The 17,759-nt window shown below is 49.0% G+C and overlaps 1 protein-coding gene across 3 annotated transcripts in view; it reads left to right on the forward strand.

Annotated features, from left to right (window-relative positions):
* The window catches only part of EPB41L5 (erythrocyte membrane protein band 4.1 like 5), a 46,339-nt gene extending 28,799 nt beyond the window's left edge, over positions 1-17,540 (forward strand). For all 3 annotated transcript variants that reach the window (XM_044273196.1, XM_044273197.1, XM_044273198.1), the window contains exons 14-26: positions 81-108; positions 190-235; positions 1,026-1,141; positions 9,252-9,412; positions 9,648-9,739; positions 9,944-10,060; positions 10,210-10,268; positions 10,355-10,444; positions 11,779-11,875; positions 14,938-15,021; positions 15,097-15,138; positions 15,692-15,825; positions 16,070-17,540. In XM_044273196.1, coding sequence (XP_044129131.1) covers positions 81-108; positions 190-235; positions 1,026-1,141; positions 9,252-9,412; positions 9,648-9,739; positions 9,944-10,060; positions 10,210-10,268; positions 10,355-10,444; positions 11,779-11,875; positions 14,938-15,021; positions 15,097-15,138; positions 15,692-15,825; positions 16,070-16,127 — 1,124 coding nt within the window. In that variant the 3' untranslated portion in view covers positions 16,128-17,540. The remainder of the gene's footprint in view (positions 1-80; positions 109-189; positions 236-1,025; positions 1,142-9,251; positions 9,413-9,647; positions 9,740-9,943; positions 10,061-10,209; positions 10,269-10,354; positions 10,445-11,778; positions 11,876-14,937; positions 15,022-15,096; positions 15,139-15,691; positions 15,826-16,069) is intronic.
* Positions 17,541-17,759: the final 219 nt, after the last annotated feature.

The raw sequence follows: 17,759 nt of genomic DNA on the forward strand, positions 1-17,759 counted from the left end.
TGACTCTGCCTCGCTTTACTGCCTGCTGTGAAATCATTAAAGCTACAGAGTCTAATTTTACTTTTATTCTCTATTCACAGCTCAAGCTCAGAGGCCCAACCTGATTAAGTAAGTACAGACCCTTCCTTCTCCTGCGGCTGGTGGAGCTTCGCGTCTTTAACCCCTTCTTTCTCCTTCTCTTGCCTCCAGCGCTGACAGAGCAGAGCCTGCGGTCCACCCCAATGGAGCTCAGCCGGTATGAGAACATGGCGTCCGCCCTGAATGCTGTGCCTGGTGTACCGCAAAATCTGATAGTCCTCCATCGTCCAAAGGGTTAACGATGTAGTCAGAGCGCCATGTGGACTGGCCGCTGAGGGAGCATGGCCGAATACGTCAGTGTGTGGCAGTTATCCGGCTGCGATCCGGAAGATGGCGGATTATCAGAATTGATTCCTGGGGCCACGGAACAGAGCAGCGGATGCGGACAGTACACTGTGTGCTGTCTGCATCTTTTGCGGCCCCATAGAAATGAACGGGTCCGCATGCGTTCCGCAAAATTACGGAATGGATGCGGACTCACTAATACAGGCGTGTGAATGAAGCCTTATGAAGAGACTGTATCACACATGATGGGCTTAGATACAGAAGATCAGTACCTCACTTCATAGGATTAGATATACAGCTCAGCAGACAGTACCACACTTCATAGGATTAGATACGCTGCTCAGCAGAAGGTATCACACAGGATAGGATTAGATACACAGCTCAGCAGACGGTATCACACTTCATAGGATTAGATACGCAGCTCAGCAGACGGTATCACACAGGATAGGATTAGATACGCAGCTCAGCAGACGGTATCACACAGGAGAGGATTAGATACACAGCTCTGCAGGCAGTATCACACAGGAGAGGATTAGATACGCAGCTCAGCAGGCAGTATCACACAGGAGAGGATTAGATACGCAGCTCAGCAGGTAGTATCACACAGGATAGGATTAGATACAGTGGCTCAGCAGTATTATAACTCGTTGCCTGTATCACAGGTTTGGCCCATGAAGCAGTCTGCTCGCCCGGCGCCCTCTGTCCCTGCGCAGTCACCACTTTTTGAGATTGGGGCCCTTCATCAGAGTCCAGGAGGCCATCACCCAGAGAAGAAATGGTTTGTCTTTTCTCTATTATTGTCTTTGGCTCCCGAGATTCGCGGTGGTCGGGGCCACCGTCGCTGCCATCGATTATCCGGGTGTCAGAAGCCGTTCATTATACATTATTGTCGTCCTTAAAGGGAACCTGTCATCGGGATTTTGTGTATAGAGCTGAGGACATGGGCTGCTAGATGGCCGCTAGCACATCCGCAATACCCAGTCCCCATAGCTCTGTGTGCTTTTATTGTGTAAAAAACCTGATTTGATACATATGCAAATTAACCTGAGATGAGTCCTGTCCCTGACTCATCTCACATACAGGACTCATCTCAGGTTAATTTGCATATGTATCAAATCAGGTTTTTTACACAATAAAAGCACACAGAGCTATGGGGACTGGGTATTGCAGATGTGCTAGCGGCCATCTAGCAACCTGTGTCCTCAGCTCTATACACAAAATCCCGGTGACAGGTTCCCTTTAAAGGGGTCGTCCCAAATATCCCTGCCACACGACTAGCACGTGATAAGAGCCTGATCTGACCGTCCAGTGTGTGGAAATCTCCTATTGGTTATATTTGGGGGTGACCTCGGTGGCCGCTCTCATGGATGGGCAGCGGGCACCACTAGTGCAATAATCCCCATCGTTGGGACGACCCCTTTAACAGAACTAGTAATGGACAATCACCGTCATCACCCTGGAGACAGTTCCCGACTGGTGGATACGCCCTCTAGATCTGTGTATCTAACCTGCCGAGGGCGCGATCACACGCCTGTGGTTTGCATACTGCAACGCGCAGCTGTGTGAATACTCCCTGAGAAACCGCAGACCAAAGATTATTTACTTGGGGTTAAAGGAATTGTGCAGGATTGAAAAAAAAAAAAAAACATGGCTGCTTTCTTCAAGAAACAGCGCCACACCTGACCACAGGTTGTGTTTGGTATTGCAGCTTAGCCCCATTTGCTTCAGTGGAGCTGCAGTACCGGACACAACCCATGGACAGGGGTGGTGCACGTTTCTCTAACCCTGACCGACCCCCTCTATTTCCGGACACGTTCTTGTCTTGTGTACATAAAGCCTCATCTTTGTATAATGAAAAGTTCTGCAACTTTGTAATAGCGTTTCCGTTCCTCACCGAAATCTCTGCTTGACAGCGAAGGGACTGTTTCTTACGTCGCTAATTTGTTTTTTTATTTCTTTTTATAACAAATATGAATAAAGTGCCCCATATACACCAAAAATGTGGGGGGGGGGGGGGGGAGAGAATTAATTACAGTAAAAAACATTGATCCTGAACTCCGGTTTGGTTCCAAGGTAATTGGTCTCATCGGCTCCCGCGCCGTACAGTATTACGGAGCATGAAGCATCCGAGGTCGATTCGCTCATCCCTACTCCATTAGAAAGTACAACTTGTCTTGCAAAAAAAAAAAGCGCCCCTCTTCCTCGCTCCTCCCCCATAATATAGTCTCCGTATCCCTCGCGCGAGGTCTTGACCCCCGGAGATGGAAGCTTTAATGGGACCCTGTGTTCTCCACACCAAACCTCAATCCATTTCGGAGCAGACTTCAGCGGTTCTCTCCCTCTGCTTCTTCCCATATTCCTTCATTGTGAAGAACGACGCATCAAAACGCAAACCGTATTGGAAAGTTGCAGAAATTCCAGGCTTTATTTACATTGGACAGGAATAAGGAGGGCTCTGCGCCGCGGCTGAAACTGTCCCCCTGGACTATCGCAGGGCGTCGGACGCGGCCTTGGGGGCGACTTATTATTCAGCCGCGTTGCAGCTCTGGTCTAGAAGCGAGGGATCTCATGTTCTCCGCTGATGAGGGTGATTGTTCTGATGTTGGGTTCCCTCTCCTATTGTGTCAGTTTTCTAGTTTCACGTCCTGATCACTGGGGGTGGCGGGGGTGGCGGGGGAGGGGCACGGGGTGATTTCCTGTAGTGTTTCGGGTGGTGCCGCTGTCTCTGTGCTGCGCTGCTTTTTCACCAATCAGACCTTGCTGCTTGTGGTGGTGGGGGGCTGCTGGAGGCTTGGGGTCCTGTGGATACGGATATCAGCTGCCATCTTCTCTGGTATCTGTATCGCTGTCTCGTCTCTCTGCTCCACGTTGTGATTTTTTTGGGACTTGATTCCTGTAATCTTTCACCTTCGCTGCCAATCACTGGAAACGTACGAGCTGATCCTGCAGAGAAGCGAGTAATCAATGATCGGCCGGGGAAGAAGCTCTGATCCATCCAATCAATCATCCGCGATCCAGTCTGACTAATCAATAGCTTGTACACTGATGCCAGTAGTCAATCACCCAATCCATTGTTTGACCTTTTCTGAGGATCCAGCTGTCAGTGATCCAGTCTAGGTAATCAATAATGCAGACAATCCATTCTGATCAATGATCTGTCCAGATGAAGAAGTTGGGATTCAAATGTCCATAATCGTCAGTGATCTGATCAATTAAAAGGATTTCCTGAGATTGTGATACTGATGACTTATCTTCTGGATTGGTCTTGAGTATCTGATGGGTGGGGGTCTGACACCCGGGACCCCCACGGATCAGCTCTTTGAGAAGGCACTGCCTCCTGTGAGCAGCGCGCCCTCCTCACCAAGCACCGCGCCGTACACTGTATACTGCTTGTGCTTGGTATTCAGCTCAGCCCCATTCACTTCTATGAGGCTGCGCCTCGACCACGTGACCAATAAGCGTGACGTCTCTGGCCGAGGAGGAGCTGAGAGAAGGCCGCAGCTGATCGGTGGGGTCCCAGGTGTCGGACCACCACCAATCAGATACTGGTGACCTATCCTGACGATAGGTCATCAGTATTAAATGTCGGAAAACCCCTTTAATTGTCCAAGATTGGATTAAAGCAACTGAAATTTAGTAATCCAGTGCAAGTAGTGATCAGTCGGTGATCTGGTCTCAGTGATCCACCCTGATAAATAAATAGTTAACCATTTAAACCATCCACATCCGCAATCGGTTATGATCTCTTGCTCATCATGATCGTTTTTTTTTTTCCCTTTTATATAATCAATGATCTGATCTCAGCCAATAGTCGGTGATCTGATCCCATTTAATGACCTGCTCGTAATTAGACCAGATTGATAATCGGTGATCCAGTCTAAATAATGAATTGCCAATTGTGGCATCTAAACAATGATCCATGAGGGTAGATTCTCACATGGTGGCCGGGAAATAGCTGCTTGTTTGGCTACATGATTTACAGATCTTAGTAATCCTGTAATCTGATCCTAGTAATCCTGTGATCTGATTCCCCCATATGTCTCTGATCTGATCCTAGTAATCTGATTTCCCCCCCCATACATCTCTGATCTGATCCTAGCAAGGGCTCGTTCACACGACAGTGCCGTTTTTTGCGGGTCCACAAATTTCGTATCCGCAAAAAGCGGATGCCGCCCGTATGCCTTCCGCAATTTGCGGAACAGAACACGAGGCCCATTATAGAAATGCAGATTCTTGTCCGCAAAACTGACAAGAATAGGACAGGACTCCTTTTGTGGGGACACGGAACGGAGCAATGGATGCAGACAGCGCGCACACACACAGTGCTGTCTGCATCTCTTGCGGACCCATTGAAATGAATGGTTCTGTATGCGGAACGCAAAATGTGTGAACGAGCCCCAATCCTGTGGTCTGATCCGCATAGTTCTGATTTAATGGTGGATCTTCCGATCGATGATTTGCTCAGTTCCCTCCTGCAGAAAATGATGCTCTTAGGGAAGCGGCAGTGATCGCCGACTCTCCCTCCTCTTCTTCGCTTTTCTCTCGGTTGCAGTTCTCCTCGCACTTTTCATGGTTGTTTTATTGATTATTAATCTTCAGTCTTTGAATAAAACAACCTCAGGCCTCCAGGCGCCTCGCAGGACGGTGGAAGCCACTGGAAGCCGCAGTCCTCCTCCTCCTCTGCGCTGCTGGCGGACAGAAGCTACACCCACTCCGCGTATCGGCACAATGTGAGGAATGCCGGAAAACCGATTGAGCTCCACGGTCTGAATCCTCGGGCGGCCATGACGGAATTATAAGAAGTGTAACTGCGGGATCCTGTAGATATCTTAATGTATCAAGGATAGAAGATCCATTGTCTTTACCGTTCTGGAAGACTCCGCCCCTCAGCTGATGATGTCACTTCAATCCGTATTGATACTGGACCTTGAACTCTCATGAAGAGCTCCGCCCCTTGCCGGACTGATATGATACATTTTATGAAGTCGGCGAACATGTTACAACGTTGCCTTTATCCCTGTAGGTTTTGGGGTGAAGGATACTGAGTCCACATGAGAAATGAGGGGCCCTTCCCCTGGAAGGCAAAGGGGTCATTAGAAAATTCTGGTGCGAAAAATGATGGCGTCTATAAACTTTGTAAAATGTGCGGTTTTTCATTAGTGATGTGGAAGCGTGTGGCGGTCTTATTGGGCCCCGCCCCTATCTCAAGAACGGGGCCCCGCCACAAATGGAGGAAGCCACACAGGTGCCGTGTGCTCTGCACTTACAGCGGGGCCTTGTTCTTGAGATGGGTGCGGGTCCCACCTATCGGACAGCATATCCTGTCTGTGTCATAAATGTCCGGCTGCTGGTTCCCAGAACATGGCATCGGAAGACCGGGCACCTTCCCAATACAGAAGATCAACTGATTTCAGCTCTGAGGTCCTCTGCAGTGCAGTCACCAAACCTGAGCCAAATTGTGCCAGTCAAGAAGTATAGAAGCTTTACCCCCTCAAATCACAAAAATGTATGAGGCAGGAATGGCATTGAGATCCCCAGGAGTCGGGACATTTTTCCAGGGTTTCCTTGCAGTGGTAAGGTTAAGAAATGGTGCTCTGGAGATCTGTATATTTAGGGGTCAGAGCTACAAATCCTACAGCCACCACTAGGGGTGCTCACTACATACATACATACATACATACATACATACATACATACATACATACATACATACATACATACATACATACATACATACATATTATACAGCCACCACTAGGGGAGCTCACTACATACAGGTTATACAGCCACCACTAGGAGCTCACTACATACAGGTTATACAGCCACCACTAGGAGCTCACTACATACAGGTTATACAGCCACCACTAGAGGGAGCTCACTACATACATGCAGATTATTCAGCCACCACTAGGGGGACCTCACTACATACAGATTATACAGCCACCACTAAGGGGGGGGCTCACTACATGCAGTTATACAGCCACCACTAAGGGGGGAGCTCACTACATGCAGATTATACAGCCACCAGTGGGGGAGCTCGGAAGTTTACTGCAAACTGTTTATACAGTACAGACCAAAAGTTTGGACACACCTTCTCATTCAAAGAGTTTTCTTTATTTTCATGACTATGAACATTGTAGATTCACACTGAAGGCATCAAAACTATGAATTAACACATGTGGAATTATATACATAACAAAAAAGTGTGAAACAACTGAAAATATGTCATATTCTAGGTTCTTCAAAGTAGCCACCTTTTGCTTTGATTACTGCTTTGCACACTCTTGGCATTCTCTTGATGAGCTTCAAGAGGTAGTCACCTGAAATGGTCTTGCAACAGTCTTGAAGGAGTTCCCTTTTGCCTTCATTCTGCGGTCCGGCTCACCCCAACCCATCTCGATTGGGTTCAGGTCTGGTGACTGTGGAGGCCAGGTCATCTGGCGCAGCACCCCATCACTCTCCTTCATGGTCAAATAGCCCTTACACAGCCTGGAGGTGTGTTTGGGGTCATTGTCCTGTTGAAAAATAAAAGATGGTCCAACTAAACGCAAACCGGATGGAATAGCATGCCGCTGCAAGATGCTGTGGTAGCCATGCTGGTTCAGTGTGCCTTCAATTTTGAATAAATCCCCAACAGTGTCACCAGCAAAGCACCCCCACACCATCATACCTCCTCCTCCATGCTTCACGGTGGGAACCAGGCATGTAGAGTCCATCCGTTCACCTTTTCTGCGTCGCACAAAGACACGGTGGTTGGAACCAAAGATCTCAAATTTGGACCCATCAGACCAAAGCCCAGATTTCCACTGGTCTAATGTCCATTCCTTGTGTTCTTTAGCCCAAACAAGTCTCTTCTGCTTGTTGCCTGTCCTTAGCAGTGGTTTCCTAGCAGATATTCTACCATGAAGGCCTGATTCACACAGTCTCCTCTTAACAGTTGTTCTAGAGATGTGTCTGCTGCTAGAACTCTGTGTGGCATTGACCTGGTCTCTAATCTGAGCTGCTGTTAACCTGCGATTTCTGAGGCTGGTGACTCGGATGAACTTCTCCTCCGCAGCAGAGGTGACTCTTGGTCTTCCTTTCCTGGGGCGGTCTGCATGTGAGCCAGTTTCTTTGTAGCGCTTGATGGTTTTTGTGACTGCACTTGGGGACACTTTTAAAGTTTTCCCAATTTTTCGGACTGACTGACCTTCATTTCTTAAAGTAATGATGGCCACTCGTTTTTCTTTAATTAGCTGCTTTTTTCTTGCCATAATACAAATTCTAACAGTCTATTCAGTAGGACTATCGGCTGTGTATCCACCTGACTTCTCCACAACACAACTGATGGTCCCAACCCCATTTATAAGGCAAGAAATCCCACTTATTAAACCTGACAGGGCACACCTGTGAAGTGAAAACCATTTCAGGTGACTACCTCTTGAAGCTCATCAAGAGAATGCCAAGAGTGTGCAAAGCAGTGATCAAAGCAAAAGGTGGCTACTTTGAAGAACCTAGAATATGACACATTTTCAGTTGTTTCACATGTTTTTGTTATGTATATAATTCCACATGTGTTAATTCATAGTTTTGATGCCTTCAGTGTGAATCTACAATTTTCATAGTCATGAAAATAAAGAAAACTCTTTGAATGAGAAGGTGTGTCCAAACTTTTGGTCTGTACTGTACATTGAACTCAATATCACAGACTACAGGGAGCTCCCCCTAGTGGTGACTGCAGGCAGCACAGAGTTCATCATGTCGCTCCTTCTATGTCGGGGATTTGGGGCTCTGACCTCTATAAAGTTATATTATATATAGATGAATGGATATAAAAAAATGTGAAACCTAAAAATTACAAGATAAATGGTGAAGAAAATGGCAATTATGTATATATTTTTCTTATTTTCACCTGTGTCCTCATGATAACCTTTCCTGTCTGTGTGCTCTGAGCACTTAGTGTTCTCAGGGGCTTCTGGCAGCCAATCAGAATCTCTTATTTATTTTTTTAAGCTCAGATTGTGAAATCTAAGGACCTTTTTACACGTGTTCAGTGCGGGAAATCGGCTCCGTGTGTCGGTAGCATTTCCCAGAATGAACGCTGCTCCTGTGACATGAACTCACAGCATTGCAATGGTTTATAATGCTGTGTGCTCCTCCTGCCCGACCTCGGCTTTAATGAATTGTACTCATAATGCCGTTATGTACAGTTCATTACAGCCGATGTTGGGCAGGAGTAGCACACAGCATTATAAGCCATTGTAATGCTATGAGTTCATGTCACAGGAGCAGCGTTCAGTCTGGGAAATGCTACCGACACACGGAGCCGATTTCCCGCACTGAGCACACTCGTGAGAAATTGCCCTAACCCTGAGCTGCAGAGGACAGGAAGTGTTATCAGGGGGACACAGCACAATTAAGACATTTTAGTCTTTGCTGGAGCAGAAAAACAAAAACCAAAAAAAAAACAAACACCAAGACTTCTGTGTAAGGGCAATAAATGCAAATAAAATCCTGCCTGGTCCTGATGTTATTAACGCTTCCCTCGGAGGAGACGGGTACATGTCCGCCCCTAGTCTGCTCATAATCTCCCCCTGTGTCTGGGGTAACTGAGCCATCGGCCTTGAGTGGCATCCTGGATCTTGTGGATCTGATTGTGTCAGTATTCACTGTATTCTGGTATTCTATTCATGAAGCAGGGGGTAAAGGATGAGCACAGGTAAATTTCCCAGTGGAATAGTGGGAGGACAGTTTGAATGTGTGTCTGCAGACTCTATACCGTTCTTGGTACACAGCACCCCCTCCACCACTCGCGGTCTGTGTGGATCCGTTGATGGCGGCGCAGTACAGGACATCACTGAGCGCTGCTCCGGGGGTTGGTTCTCAGGGTTTACCTGCTGCCTCCACAGCTTTGTTAGTGTAACCGAGAGTCAGGAATCGCTGGACAAGAAGCTGGACGAGCTCCTGGCGCTGCCGGTGTCCACGGGAACCAGTCTGGAGCCCGGAATCCTGGCCTTCTCCAACCCCTGCGTAGAGGAAATGCCCGTCGCACAGCCAAACGCCCCCCCAGGTAAGAGAAGCGGTGTATCTGTTCCTGGGAAAGCTGGGTGAATGCAGCCAGTGAGGCTCCCGTGGTTGTCGCCCAGCTGTCCTAGATTCCAAGGCCTTCTAGTTGTTTGGCAGTATCGGAGCGGGGGATGGGTCATCAGTTTTCGGATCACCCCCCCCCCCCCCCCCCAACTGATATAGGGGGGCGCTCACTGTCTAATGCGTGTTCTTCTTCTTTTTTTTTTTTTTTTCTTCAGCCTTTGAAGATGCGACCGTGAAGCTGAATAACGTGGACGCCAATATGGTGGCCATTCCTCCACTGCGACTAAATATCAATGTGAACAAGCAGGTATGGGCGGCTCCGTGAGGCTAAGGAGTGTAGCATTTAGGTTATTTTACCCCAGGCTCGATCCATTGCACCTTTTGCCCTTTCCAGGTCCTTTGCCCCTTTTAACCCCTCCTGTGCCCTATGTCCCCAACCCCATACATATGGACCCCGTCCATTCTATGCAGTTCAGTTCTCTGGTATAACCACCATCATTGTCTGTCTCAGGAGGACCCTGTGAAGCTGCTGGAGAAATGTTTGAACAACATGGTGGAGGCTCCAGTATGGCCACCCCCAGATATAAAGAGCAACATCCTGAAGGCGCAGGTGGAGGCCGGCCACAAGGTGACTTCTTGCGGCTGGGGTTGGGGGGGCGCCTGTATTTATGCAGCGTTACTGAGCCCCTGGTGCTATCTGTGGTAGATCACTCCATACTATTGGGGTAGCAGTGTTATGCTCACATTGTCTGACCCTGGGGCTTTCCATCTTCACAGATTATAGAAGATTTGGGGATCGGTCACAGGACTGTGAGCGCTGAGGAGACGCTTTCCAGGTAAGTGCCCCCTGACCCCTCCCCCACCCTCATTTGTAGATCATCCTCCCCTCCCCCCCTAAGATCATGGCTGATGTTTGTCACAGGAGCGTCAGTGTCAAGATCAATAACCGCTCGCTGGTGCCGGAAAGTCCAGACGGAGAACCACAAATCCCAGCACAGACCATCTTCATAGCGTGAGTAATGTCCTGCATATTCCCTACCCTAACCCGCTTCTCTCGGCTCCTGCACCTGCCCTTACCTCCTCTTCATACGCCTCCTGCACCTTCCCTCTCCTCTGCCCTCAGCCTTCCTTCATACGCCTCCTGCACCTTCCCTCTCCGCTGCCCTTAGCCTTCCTTCATACTCCTCCCACACCTTCCCTCTCCTCTGCCCTTAGCCTTCCTTCATACGCCTCCCGCACCTTCCCTCTCCTCTGCCCTTAGCCTTCCTTCATACGCCTCCTGCACCTTCCCTCTCCTCTGCCCTTAGCCTTCCTTCATACGCCTTCTGCACCTTCCCTCTCCTCTGCCCTCAGCCTTCCTTCATACGCCTCCTGCACCTTCCCTCTCCTCTGCCCTCAGCCTTCCTTCATACGCCTCCTGCACCTTCCCTCTCCTCTGCCCTCAGCCTTCCTTCATACGCCTCCTGCACCTTCCCTCTCCTCTGCCCTTAGCCTTCCTTCATACGCCTCCCGCGCCTTCCCTCTCCTCTGCCCTTAGCCTTCCTTCATACGCCTCCCGCACCTTCCCTCTCCTCTGCCCTCAGCCTTCCTTCATACGCCTCCTGCACCTTCCCTCTCCTCTGGCCTCAGCCTTCCTTCATACGCCTCCTGCACCTTCCCTCTCCTCTGCCCTCAGCCTTCCTTCATACGCCTCCTGCACCTTCCCTCTCCTCTGCCCTCAGCCTTCCTTCATACGCCTCCTGCACCTTCCCTCTCCTCTGCCCTCAGCCTTCCTTCATACGCCTCCTGCACCTTCCCTCTCCTCTGCCCTCAGCCTTCCTTCATACGCCTCCTGCACCTTCCCTCTCCTCTGCCCTCAGCCTTCCTTCATACGCCTCCTGCACCTTCCCTCTCCTCTGCCCTCAGCCTTCCTTCATACACCTCCTGCACCTTCCCTCTCCTCTGCCCTCAGCCTTCCTTCATACGCCTCCTGCACCTTCCCTCTCCTCTGCCCTCAGCCTTCCTTCATACGCCTCCTGCACCTTCCCTCAGCCTTCCTTCATACGCCTCCTGCACCTTCCCTCTCCTCTGACCTTAGCCTTCCGTCATACGCCTCCTGCACCTTCCCTGCTGTGAAACTGGCCTTATGTGTCACAATCTCTGGGATCCGTATGTGACCACTATTGCTGGTCAGAGCGGTCTCGCGAGATGCTGTGAAGTCTGAGATGTCACTTAGATGCCTTGAGCTGTCTCTTGTGTACAGGAAGGTTACACAGAGCGAACCCAGGCAGCAGAATAACGCCGCTGCTCGCTGGTATCAGCCAAACTTCACTTTAGAAAACAGTTTTATTTTATTTTTTTCTGTAGAAATGTTGGGTCCCAGGAACTAAAGGAATCCAAATTCGACAGCGTGGTGATGTCATCTTCTACCCTGATACCCCCAGAGGAGGTCCCTCAAATCAAGGTAAATGAGCAGCTCTACTAGAGTTTCTGATTGCTGACAGTGAATGGAGAAAATCTTCACACCCAGGTGCAGACCTAATACTTCTCGCAGCAGAGGGTTTGTTACAATTGTATCCAGTCTAGACCATCCTCTGTGATGTAAACATCCTGGACTTCAAACTGAAACTATCAGGACAGGAAGGTTGTCAACCATTGTAGCGGACCCTCAGCTGTGTGAACAGAACGCAGGTTTTCAGCCTTCGGATATAAAAAAAGAATGTGTTTCAGTTCTTCGCCATTTTCAAGATCTCTGCTTATCATCAGTGAATGGGAACAGAGTCTGTTCGGAAATTGCTGAAGTTTTCATTACACAGTGATTGAGTTTTAGTCACATAAAACTGGACTCTGGCCCTTTAACCGCCTCCGGACCGCCTAACGCAGATGTGCGGTCCGGAGGCGGCAGCCCTGCGCAGAGTGACGCATATACGCGTCATCTCGCGAGGGCCGAGATTTCCTGTGAGCGCGCGCTCACAGGAACAGAAGGTAAGCGAGTGGATCTCCAGCCTGCCAGCGGCGATCGCTCGCTGGCAGGCTGGAGATGTGATATTTTTTTTTTTTTAACCCCTAACAGGTATATTAGACGCTGTTTTGATAACAGCGTCTAATATACCTGCTACCTGGTCCTCTGGTGTTCCCTTTTGTTAGGATCGACCACCAGAGGACACAGGCAGCTCAGTAAAGTCGCACCAAACACCACACTACACTACACCCCCCCCCCCCCCCCCCCGTCACTTATTAACACCTTATGAACCCCTGATCACCCATGATCACCCCCATATAAACTCCCTGATCACCCCCCCTGTCGGGCTCCGTTCAGACGTCCGTATGATTTTTACGGATACATGGATCGGATCCGCAAAACACATACGGACGTCTGAATGGAGCCTTACAGGGGGGTGATCAATGACAGGCGGGTGATCACCCATATACACTCCCTGATCACCCCCCTGTCATTGATCACCCCCCCTGTAAGGCTCCATTCAGACGTCCGCATGTGTTTTGCGGATCCGATCCATGGATCCGTAAAAATCATACGGACGTCTGAATGGAGCCTTACCAGGGGGGTGATCAGGGAGTCTATATGGGTGATCACCCCCCTGTAAGGCTCCATTCAGACATTTTTTTGGCCCAAGTTAGCGGAAATATATATATATATTTTTTTTGTTTGTTTTTTTGTTTTTTCTTTTCTTCTTGTGTCAAAAAATAAAATCTCACATGAACTCACCATACCCCTCACGGAATCCAAATGCGTAAACATTTTTAGACATTTATATTCCAGACTTCTTCTCACGCTTTAGGGCATGGCGAGTTCGCGGAAAATGATGATGATTTTTCTTTTTTTTTCTTTTTTCCTTACAAAGTCTCATATTCCACTAACTTGCGACAAAAAAAAAAAAATTCTAGGAACTCGCCGTGCCACTCACGGAATACCTTGGGGTGTCTTCTTTCCAAAATGGGGTCACTTGTGGGGTAGTTATACTGCCCTGGCAATTTAGGGGCCCAAATGTGTGAGAAGTACCTTGCAATCAAAATGTGTAAAAAATGGCCTGCGAAATCCGAAAGGTGCACTTTGGAATATGCGCCCCTTTGCCCACCTTGGCTGCAAAAAAGTGTCACACATCTGGTATCGCCGTACTCAGGAGAAGTTGGGGAATGTGTTTTGGGGTGTCATTTTACATATACCCATGCTGTGTGAGAAAAATATCTTGGTCAAATGCCAACTTTGTATAAAAAAATTGGAAAAGTTGTCTTTTGCCAAGATATTTCTCTCACCCAGCATGGGTATATGTAAAATGACACCCCAAAACACATTGCCCAACTTCTCCTGAGTACGGCGATACCAGATGTGTCACACTTTTTTGCAGCCAAGGTGGGCAAAGGGGCACACATTCCAAAGTGCACCTTTCGGATTTCGCAGGCCATTTTTTACACATTTTGATTGCAAGGTACTTCTCACACATTTGGGCCCCTAAATTGCCAGGGCAGTATAACTACCCCACAAGTGACCCCATTTTGGAAAGAAGACACCCCAAGGTATTCCGTGAGGGGCACGGCGAGTTCCTAGAATTTTTTATTTTTTGTCGCAAGTTAGTGGAATATGAGACTGTGTAAGAAAAAAAAAAAATTTAAATAAAAATCATCATTTTCCGCTAACTTGTGACAAAAAATTCTATGAACTCACTATGCCCAGCAGCGAATACCTTAGGGTGTCTACTTTCCGAAATGGGGTCATTTGTGAGGTTTTTCTACTGTCTGGGCATTGTAGAACCTCAGGAAACATGACAGGTGCTCAGAAAGTCAGAGCTGCTTCAAAAAGCGGAAATTCACATTTTTGTACCATAGTGTGTAAACGCTATAACTTTTACCCAAACTTTTTGTTATTTTTTTGCCCAAACATTTTTTATTTTTTTTAATCAAAGACATGTAGAACAATAAATTTAGCGAAAAATTTATATATGGATGTCTTTTTTTTTTTTTGCAAAATTTTACAGCTGAAAGTGAAAAATGTCATTTTTTTTTTTTGCAAAAAATCGTTAAATTTCGATTAATAACAAAAAAAGTAAATATGTAAAAAATGTCAGCAGCAATAAAATACCACCAAATGAAAGCTCCATTAGTGAGAAGAAAAGGAGGTAAAATTCATTTGGGTGGTAAGTTGCATGACCGAGCGATAAACGGTGAAAGTAGTGTAGTGCCGAAGTGTAAAAAGTGGCCTGGTCATGAAGGGGGTTTTAGCTAGCGGGGTTGAAGTGGTTAAAAAGGGCGTTCCAGCCAGAAGCATTTGTCGCCCATCTAGCAGTATGCACCTCTGCTATAGACATTGAATAGAGCATCAGGGCACATGCCGGCCCGCCACTCCATTCAGACTCCTCCTGGTCTTGCGGCTGGGGGCTGATAGATGCTTCTGGCTGGGATACCCCTTTGAAGGTTTGTGTTGCCCTGTTTTTGCTATGGGCGTCTGGTTCTACCATTTTGGGGCGGTTGGACTGTACCTCTTTCATCTGATGGCCCTTCCACCTGTAGAGTGTGACTGATGACCTGGACCTGCTGTTGGCATCGCTGACCGAGAACCTGATCGACCTCACGGAGACCCCTGCGCCACCGCCGGTAACCCCACTTCTAGTGTCTGTCACATTGCTCGAGCCCTCGGTGAGGAACTGACATGTTGGTTGTTCCCTGCAGGTCCCATCCTATGTGTCTGTCGCCCCCCGCTGGTTAATACCGGTAAGTGCACATCTTTTAGGGGTACATTTTGAAGGCAGATTCACGGGTAGGTGTGAACAGCAGCTTCTTACCGTCAGCTTATTAGACAGTAAATGCTACTTCTCCAACAATGCAACACAGTAGGGACAGCTTTGGATGTGACTGGAGTATAACGCTGGGTTCACACCTGAGCGTTCTGAAAGGAGCACTCTGTATGCGCGATTGTACCGGTGTTTGCAATCGCGCATACAGAGACAAGCGAACGCCCATTGTCGCGCGTTCCCGAAAGTCTATGTACGGGAACACGCGACAAAACGCCCCAAAGAAGCTCAAGAACTTTTTTGAGCCTCGGGCGTTTTACAGCGCGATCGTACACGCTGTAAAACGCCCAGGTGAGAACCATTCCCATAGGGAAGCATTGGTTTCTCCTTGTTGAGCGTTTTACAGCACGTAGGAACACGCTGTAAAACGCTCAGGTGTGAACCCAGGGTAAGACTTTTTGGCGTCTGTCTGCCATCTTGGCCAATGACAATGAATGATTTCCTGACAACCTGCTCAATCTTTCTCCTCTCAGAGCGGAGTTGTATCAAACGGTCACCTCGGAGCGGAGACGTCCCTGCCACCAAAAGTCCTGAATAATGTGATCGACTCTCCACCCGCTGCCGCCGAGAGCCTAAATGTAACGCAAGTTCCTGCCGCCGCCTCCAGGTGAGATCATCAGTCTCTTGCTTTATTCTTAAAGAAGGCTGTCCAGGATAACAGGAGCACGGCGCCCCCCCTCCCGTACCCAGGTTGTGTCTGGTAGTGCTGCTCTATCGAAGTGAATGGGACTGATCCGCAGTACCAGGCACAACCTGTGGACAAGGGGTGGCGCTATTTGTGGTAGACGTAGCCACGTTTTTCTAATCTTGTAGGAATTAATTTTGCATTTGACACCTGTGATTTCTTCCAGCACTGTGACCCCCACGGAAAGGACCAGACCGCGGTGTCTGCTGACCACGGAGCTCTGAGGCGCCATCTGGGAAGACTGGCCATTTAAAGGGACGGTGTTATCAGTACAAAGAGCTGCAGATGAGCCTGACCAGATCTCCTGACAGACGATAAGACGTTCCGTCACTTTAAGCTATGATACACTGGAATCTTTCTCCCCTCCCCCGCTGCCCTGTCCGGTGGCGTTTCGAACGCCTGCCACAAGATGCGACATTCCGCTCTGCCTTATGCTCGGATCTCTCCTTGGTTTTATGGTTCACCGCTGATAATGTATAACTGCATCCTCGAGACGACCGCGTCATAAAACCAGTTTCTGCTTGGATGTGGAATCTCCCAGGGGATCGTACGTGAAGCTTCGCACCTGAGCCCGCACCACACCTGACGCCGCGGTCATGTGATGCTCATTACACAGAATTGCTTCTTCCCCATTAACTTTTATTTTATCCTTTATTATATTTGTGTGCTAAATGTAACAATTTACATAATTTTGCTCCTGAGTATCACTGCCATAGTCCTGCTGTAAAGCGAGAGGCTGAAAATCATCGGGAAACCAGGCCCCGGAAAGAAGCCGCTAATCTGCCCCTCGGGGTGTATGGCCCAGGAGGCTCGTGGTTCAGGATGGAGGCTGCTATTCTGCCCAAGAGGCTCGTGGTTCAGGATGGAGGCTGCTATTCTGCCCCTTGGGATGTTTGGCCCAGGAGGCTCATGTTTGGAGGCCGCTATTCTGCCCAGGAGGCTCGTGCTTCAGGATGGAGGCCGCTATTCTGCCCAGGAGGCTCGTGCTTCAGGATGGAGGCCGCTATTCTGCCCAGGAGGCTCGTGCTTCAGGATGGAGGCCGCTATTCTGCCCAGGAGGCTCGTGCTTCAGGATGGAGGCCGCTATTCTGCCCAGGAGGCTCGTGCTTCAGGATGGAGGCCGCTATTCTGCCCAGGAGGCTCGTGCTTCAGGATGGAGGCCGCTATTCTGCCCAGGAGGCTCGTGCTTCAGGATGGAGGCCGCTATTCTGCCCAGGAGGCTCGTGCTTCAGGATGGAGGCCGCTATTCTGCCCAGGAGGCTCGTGCTTCAGGATGGAGGCCGCTATTCTGCCCAGGAGGCTCGTGCTTCAGGATGGAGGCCGCTATTCTGCCCAGGAGGCTCGTGCTTCAGGATGGAGGCCGCTATTCTGCCCAGGAGGCTCGTGCTTCAGGATGGAGGCCGCTATTCTGCCCAGGAGGCTCGTGCTTCAGGATGGAGGCCGCTATTCTGCCCAGGAGGCTCGTGCTTCAGGATGGAGGCCGCTATTCTGCCCAGGAGGCTCGTGCTTCAGGATGGAGGCTGCTATTCTGCCCCTCGGGGTGTTTGGCCCAGGAGGCCATGTTCTGTTTTAACACTGTAAATTCTGTTCCTGTCATTTTAGAGCAGGTTCATTTATAAACCTCGTCTAGCATACAATATGGACTTTTTTTTTTTTATACTTTACTGATGCAGACTGACTTGTGTCGTCTTCTCTATAGTCACAGCCAAAGCTGCATCACAGCCGCAGCCTGGGGGTATTCCGGGAGATGTTTTATGCCTGACAGAAGCTACCTATTCCAGAATGCAGTAAAGTCAGACCATGGTGCATTTGTTGTTAGCCAGATGCTTTGTAAACTCTGCAGCTCTGGCTGTGAC

The sequence above is a fragment of the Bufo gargarizans genome, unplaced genomic scaffold (genome assembly GCF_014858855.1).
Source record: "Bufo gargarizans isolate SCDJY-AF-19 unplaced genomic scaffold, ASM1485885v1 fragScaff_scaffold_45_pilon:::fragment_2:::debris, whole genome shotgun sequence".
NCBI classification, from domain to species: domain Eukaryota; kingdom Metazoa; phylum Chordata; class Amphibia; order Anura; family Bufonidae; genus Bufo; species Bufo gargarizans.